Here is a 7,828-nt window from a genome sequence, read left to right as displayed (position 1 = left end):
TTTTTGATTTACTGTAGAGATGAGGTCTCGCCAAGTTGCCCAGGCGGGTCTCGAACCTGAGGGCTCAGGGAATTCACTCACCTCAGCCTCCCAAGGCGCGGGATTACAGGCTGAGCCACTGAACTCGGTTTCCAATTCCTTTCTTTTTTCTTTTTTTGAGTTGGAGTCTCACTGTTGCCCAGACTGGAGTGCAGTGGCCGCTCCCGGCCACCACAGCCTCGACCTGCTGGGCTCCGGCGATCCTTCTGCCTCAGCCTTCCAAGTAGCTGGAACTACAGGCACGCGCTACCACACCCGGCTAATTTCCAATTCCTTTCTTATAGTATTATAATTGTTCGAGGTCTGCTTATGAGTGAGAACATATGGTACTCTGTTCTTTGTTTCTGTGATAGATCACCGAGTATGATCGACTCTAAATCCATCCAAGTTATGTAAAGTCCATATGTTTGTCCTTCTTTATGGCTGCATAATATTCCATTGTGTGTATGTACCACATTTTAAAAATCCAGTCCAGCGTCGATGGGCAGCGTGGTTGGTTCCATGTTTTTACTATTGTGAATAGAGCTGCAACAAACATATGTGTGCAGGTATCCTTTTTGTAGAATGATTTGAGTTCCTCCGGGTATGTTCCCAATAGGGGAATTGCTGGGTCATATGGAAGGTAATTTCTAGTTCTTTCAGAAATCGCCACACTGTCTTCCAAAGAGGTTGCACTAGTTTGCATTCCCACCAGCAGTGTAGAAGCATTCCCTTCAAGAGACCCTCTCTTGTCTAGCTCCTCCATTCGTTTCTCCCCAAGAATGTGACTTCTACTTCAAATCCTGGAGGTATTGTCTTTAGATGGCCTCTGTTGAAATCATTTACCCGAAATCTTAAAAGGGAGCACTTATTTTTATTTTTGTATTTTAGAGTTGTGGAGTACCTGTGAGGATTTGCTACACAAATAAATTGTGTGCAGGTGAGATTTGGGTTTCTAGTGAGCCCTCTCTCCCCCTGGCAATGGACATGGTACCCAGTGGGTGGTTGTGTGCCCTTTACTCCCTCCCTCCTTTCTTCCATTAGTAGTGACCGGTGTCAGTTGTTCCAACCTTTGTACTTGCATGCCCAATTTTCAGGGCCCGCTTATGAATGAGAACACATAGTATTCAGTTTTTTGTTTCTGTGATAGTTCACTTAGAATGATGGTCACTTATTATGTGCCATGGGAGTATCACTTATTTTGCGGTAGTTATGGAAGTATGGAACTTTCATTTATTCTGTGATAGTTCACTTAGAATGATGGAGCACTTATCATGTGCCATGCATAGTGCTGGCAAATAAGCACATGGAAAGATGCTCAAGATCATTAGTCATTAGGGAAATGCAAACTAAAACCACAGTGAGATACCACTGCATGCCTATTAGGAGGACGAAAAAAAAAAACAAATCATAGACAAAACTGATTATATCAAATGCTAGAGGAATGTAGAGTATTTGGGCCTCTCATATATCGTTGATGATATGAAATGTCTTTAAGGAAAACAGGATGAAAATGTGTAATAATTTGGTTTCTTTTTTAGAATGGAGATTTTCTCCCAGGGACCAAAATTGTGTTGTAGAAGCAGGTTCTTACAGGACTAGCAACTAAAAACAGTAGTGGCCACATGCTGTGTGGTGACTAGATCATTCCAGAGTCAAATGAAGAACCTTGGAGAAAGACTGAAATTCCTGATCTCAACCTGATGAGTGCAAAGAAAGAAATTTATTTGACATTATTTTTTAAATTAAAATCACACATTTCTGGAAACAATTTCCTGTATTGAGAGAATACCCATCTCCTTCCAATTTTGATAAATTGATTACTTCTTTAGATCACTCCTAGTAGAAAGGAGTTTGTTGAATGAGCTCTATATCTGTATTTATATTTATGTATATCTTTGTGACCATTTAATGTAATTTGTCTCCCTTTGCAGGTGAACCTAGTCAAGGCAGAGGAGAGAAAGTTTCTGCCTAAGGTTACACAAGGTGGAGTCAAAACCAGCACCTCAGTCTCCTGGTGCCCAGTGTAGTCCAGTGAACACATGATGCTGCCTTTTAGCCAGCAAGCTTGTGTACAAATTGGCTGTACCCCAAATCAGTCATAGCAATCTGAGCTTCCCAGGATCAGTGACTCTTGGAGAGTATCTCCTGATAAGAGGGTGTATGTGGCAATAGGATTTACTGTACTTTTCACAATCAATACTGACTACTTCCCCTCATTAATGGCTTTTGCTTTCAGCAAGAGTAGGGCACCTCCCCAGTTCTGTCATTTCCCTGACAACTATAAATTACAGTCAAGGTTCCCTCTTATCTACACCTGACTCAGATCAATCCCCTGCCTTGGGAGCTCTGAGCAGCTCACTACACAAATGTTGCTATGGTTGTGCTTGCCTGACTGCTTGTCAATTTGGTTAATATAGGCAAATAAACTTATGCTCTCTGCCGTTAACTCCTGGAAGGGACCTGTGTGGACTTAATTGAAATTGAGAGCATCAAATAGTCTGAATAAACATACATTGTATTACACAAGGGAACTAAATAAACCTGAAAAGTAATCCAAAGTGATGGCTACTATATATAAGCGAGAGTCTCGGTCGTTATCTCATGCCTGAATTGCTCATTGGGAGGCCAATTTTTTGAACTAGAAAATGATCCATGATTGTACAATCAGTGGGACTGCCATCTGGTTGATTTCATTCCAGTTAGTTTGGCCAAATACCACCAACCAGAAAATAATCCATCTGATTGTGGTCATCTCTAATTGTCCTGACAGAATTGATTGATCGAGGACTTTCTCAGCCATGGAAACAGACTTGGTATTTGTATGGTTTTGATATTTAGGAATTTAGAAGGCTTTTCTCTCTACAAATAATTCAAAAGTTCAATTTTCTTTCTTAAATAAAACACAAATCTGCCCTAAGGCAGACGGTTTATTATATAAAATGTCACCTCTTACTTGTGTAATGAAATCACTCTGAAACATGCTGAAAATGATCTTCCTCATCTCTGCATCATCTTGGAGATGACCTCAATATCTACATCCCTTTTCATGTAGAACACCCTATGACTCCTGGCATCTCCCAGCACTTACAGGGGCCTATTCAAATGAGAGTCCCTAAAGTTTACTTGAAATAGAACAGGTACTCAACAAGTTGTTTTTTGGGTTTTTTTTGTTTTTGTTTTTGTTTTTTGCCTAGCATAGTGTCTGATGGGGTTCGGTGCTGGGGTGAATAAATCAGTTAAAGAGAGTAAAAAGTAGTCCTACCCTTCCCAAACGGTCTGTAGACAGAATGCCTACCTCTAAATAATGTAACAAGAGTGTCTGTCTGGGCATTGCTGATGTGGCTAGGGGAATGGCAAGGAAGCAAATAGCTTGCTTAGACTAGCCAAAATTGACTGAGACTGGCCAAGACTGGGAAGCCTAGGGGTATTAGTATGAGTGTTTGGGGAGGGGGTGGATGTGTCACACTTTAATGGCTACCATGACCCCTCTAACCCTCACAAAGTATGGACAGGAGGCTGTGCGCAACAGCAAATAGAAGACAAAAGGTGCAGGAAATCAGAAAGCAGTCAACTATATTAGATGGAACTAGTAATAATCATAGTAACTGCTATTTACTAAGTATCAGCACCTGTGCTTCATACTTTTCCATACATCATCTAATTTCCTCTTCATAATTTGTCTGTGAGAGAGATATCTCCATTTTATGCTGTGGAAATTAGGGCTTGAGTTGGTATAGAACCAGGCAATGTTCCCACAGTAGTTCAAGACACTCAAACTCTGGTCTTTCTGTATTCAGCATCAGAACTCCCTTTTATCCACAACACTATTAGCTGGAAGAAGAGTCTAGAAACATACAGTGCCACCTGTGGGGGTAGGTGAGGGGGAAATAGCTTCCAGGATACACCTTGGTACTTTTCACTAGGGAACTGGACAGAAGACATTTGTTTGCTATTGGGCAGAAGACCTGTGGGAGCACAATTGGCTTAAGCCACGACTAGGGCTGGACGTACAGGGTGGGACCAGGGAGATACCAGGCCAATAACCAACAGAAGTAGCCAGCACCAAGGAGAGTTGCAGAGTTCCTTTGCAATGCTGTTGGCTCCCTCATTTGCCCAAGGAGCGCCCCCAAGTCAAGCAGTCTATTCTGCAATGTAACTGGGTGTGGTACATGTGACCATTGCTGCTGGATTCTCGAAAGTGTGAGCAGTGTGTCAAGGAGATAAAGGACAAGGCTTCTAAGTTGTAGCCCAGTTAAAGCCCCCAGCTTCAACCCTACCCTGAATTATTGAGCAGTGGAAATAGCAGAGGCAGCTGTGAAAACAAGCAGCCTTCCTTGCTCATCTTGGCATTGAGTTACAGAGCACATCATTATTAGAGACAGAATCAGTAACATCTGTCTTTCTTGGCCCTTATTTAACTTATTCCAGTTATGAAGCCTCTCCATGTTTCCACTCTAACTACTGTAAACGATGCAAAAGAGGAGCAAGAGACAGAGGCAGAGAGAAAGAGTGAAGGAGAATTAATTTACCACTGGGTGGAGTGAAAATGTACTGAAGTGTAATGGAATTTCATTAACTTCGGAAATGATGATGAATGCTGTCCAAATAATTCTTACTAATGCATAATTCACAGCTGAAAATAGAGCCAAATTCTCCTAAAAAGCACATCCATTTATGCCCCCAAATTAATTTGGTGTGTTATTCAGGATGGTTGACAGGATAAAAGATCTACTATGAAATGTAATCATCTATTAAGATTGGGAATCTATGAGTCTTTCTGGTTTAGTAGATGATGGTAGCTGATAACAAGTGGCATCTTGAGAGGCAGACACCCACAGTCCTCGTTCTCATAATTTGAATCTCCCCAAAGACATCATTTCAGACATAACCACAGAGAAGTTTGGATGATCTTTGAGATCTCCATAGCAACCATGGCCCAATTCATATATATATCCCCAAAGCAAATTGAAATCAGTTTCAAAAGATTCAAAAGGGGTCAGGAAAAGGCCCATACTTTTTTTGGCTGGCAATGTCATTATTAATTAATTGATCAATATAATATGCTTATATAGTAGATAAATAATATAGATAATATATGCATTTACATATAATCAGGCTTAGAGATATTAACATCTTTCCCATTTTGAGTAAAACACTCTATCCCATTCCACAAACTCTCAGTGACATTTATCACTTAATGTCTCAAGATTATGAGCTTTTAAATAATCTCTTTATAAAAACCCATATATGCTTTTTGTATACTCAGGAGAGTGGTAATGGGAGAGAGACCTTTTCACCTTTCGATGTGACACAAATCCTACCTGTGGTTGGCAGAGAGTGAAGACTATTATTAAGTATGAGGCCAGTCATTGGTCCAGCTTCCAGCAATGAGAATCCATAGATTGAGAGGTCAGTCACCATCATACAAGCATCATAAGTTCTTCCCACCCATGATTCCATTCAGCCATTGGAGAGGACTTTGGTTAGACATATGAATAGTGCAGTCAGGGATGACTTCTGCAACCCGCTGAAATTCTTTCCTGGGGAAGGATACATTGTATCTAAGTGGCAGTGGTTTGGAGAAGTGCAAACCTTCCTGGGTGACCCTTATTTATCCTAATGGCCTGGGCCTATGATATGAGGTGCTTTGGTGAAATTTGAGTACATTGGCTGCTAATATAGAGGCTATGATTAAGTAGAAGAGTAGCCATTGGCCAGCTTTTACCAATGAGAAACTTTAGTAGAGAGAACATCAATGCTCACAGTAGAGGCATCATGGCTTCTCCCTCTCATGGGTCCCTTTAGCTAATGGGCTTGTTTAACACCCCAGAACCCCAAATCATAGTGTGGCCTGAAAAAGTAGTGCTCCCCTCCATGACACCTCCACATTCATACACTGCACTCTACCCAGGGGATGGGGGAGATAAATGAGGGAGTTGCAGAATTCATCCCTGGCATTACTGTTCACATGTCTGCACAAGGTGCTCTCTGAGTGGCTCAAGGCATACTTGGGAGGGAGGATCAATGATGCTTCCATCGTGAAGCATCGATGTCCTCTCTACTAAGGTTTCCCATTGGTGAAAGCTGATCAGTGGCTGCTCTTCTACTTAATCAAGGCCACTGTATGAACAAATAATGTGCTTGACCCTCCTCCCCCTCAGAACCCCAAGTCGTAGGGTTGGACCTTCAAAGGTAGAGGGGTGGCCCCAAAAGGCATTGCTCCCCCTACAATATTTGTACAGCAAAACACTGCATCCCCCTTACTAGGGGAAAGACTTGAGAGAGCTGCAGAAGTCATCATTTCTATTGCTAAAACGATCACTACTATAATACCAATATATCACTGTTAAAATATCATCACAAGGTGCTCTCTGAGTGGCTGAAGTCACCCTTGTAAGGGTAGAACCATGATGCCTCACTGTGAGGCATTGGTGTCCTCTCTACTAAAGTTTTCCATTGTACACTACCCTAGGGAAGGAGATCAGAGGGTTGTATAATTCATTCTTGGCCAGTGGCTGCTCTTCCACTTAATCAAGACCTCTGTGTCAGCAACCAGGGTGCTTGATCTCCAACTCAGAACCCCAAATCGTAAGCTTATGTAATTAAAAATTATAGAAGTGGTCTTATAAGATAGTGCACCCCTCAGTACATGGGTATCTACATACTGAACCCTCTTTAGGGGAAGAACTTGAGAGAGTTGCAGAAGTCATCACTTCTATATCAATACTATTACTACTACATTGCCAATATATTACTATTCAAATATCTTCATAAGGTTCCCTGGGTGGCTGAGAGGACTGATGTGAGGGAGAAGCCATGATGCTTCCATTGTGAGGCATTGATGTTCTCCCAAACTAAGGTTAGCCATTGGTAGAAGCTGGCTAATGGCAGCCCTCCTACTTAATCACAGCCTCTGTGTCAGCAGCCAGTGTGCTTGTTTATCACCCCAGGACCCCATATCATAGGATAGAATCATTAAGAGGAATAAGGGTGACCCTGAATGCAGTGCTTCTTCTATGACATTTCTACATCCACACCCTGCACCCTACCCTAGGGGAAGGAGATCAGAGTGTTGCATAACTCATTCCCGACATGACAATTCACACATCTGCATAAAATGCATTCTGAGTGACTGAAGGTACCCTTGGAAAAGAAGAACCATGGATGCCTCTATTGTGAAACTTTGATGTTCAAGCTACTAAAGTTTCCCATTGGTGGAAACTGTCCAGTGTCTGCCCTTCCACTTAACCGAGGTCTCTGTGCTTGCAACCAATGTGCTCGATCTCCACCCCAGAACTCCAAATTATAGGATAATGTCATTAAAGTGTATAGGGGGGAGTCTTATTAATAAAATGTAGTGCTACCCCTATTACATCTTAATAGTTAGAGGGGACATCAATGCCTCACAATGGAGATACCATGTGGGTCCCCTCAGTCTCTGATTTATAATTTTGTGTTGAATTGTGAATAGTGACATAACAGTTACAGAAGTGATCACGTTGCAGCCCTCTCAAGTCCTTCTCTTAGGTGGGTGCGGTGTGTGGAGGTGCAGATGTCATGGGGTGAGCACTACCTTATCAGGCTGCCCCTATACCCAGCCCTGAGTGCAGTGACATGAACGCTCATGGCCACCACAGCCTCAACCTGCTGGGCTCCAGCGATCCTTCTGCCTCAGCCTTCCAAGTAGCTGGAAGTACAGGCGTGCGCTACCACGCCCGGCTCATTTTTTTTTTTAATTGTAGAGATGAGATCTCGCCAAGTTGCCCAGGTGGGTCTCGAACCCGCGGGCTCAGGCAATCCACTCACC

The 7,828-nt window shown here is 42.4% G+C and overlaps 1 protein-coding gene across 1 annotated transcript in view; it reads right to left on the bottom strand.

Moving 5' to 3' along the window:
• The window catches only part of LOC110596726 (MAP7 domain-containing protein 3-like), a 43,635-nt gene extending 40,613 nt beyond the window's left edge, over window positions 1-3,022 (bottom strand). Inside the window, 1 exon segment of the mRNA XM_021718659.1 lies at window positions 2,975-3,022. Coding sequence (XP_021574334.1) covers window positions 2,975-3,022 — 48 coding nt within the window.
• Window positions 3,023-7,828: the final 4,806 nt, after the last annotated feature.

This window comes from Carlito syrichta, unplaced genomic scaffold, assembly GCF_000164805.1.
Source record: "Carlito syrichta isolate Samal-C Ts95f unplaced genomic scaffold, Tarsius_syrichta-2.0.1 Scaffold313184, whole genome shotgun sequence".
Classification (NCBI taxonomy): domain Eukaryota; kingdom Metazoa; phylum Chordata; class Mammalia; order Primates; family Tarsiidae; genus Carlito; species Carlito syrichta.
This window is presented reverse-complemented; position numbering and strand designations above follow the sequence as displayed.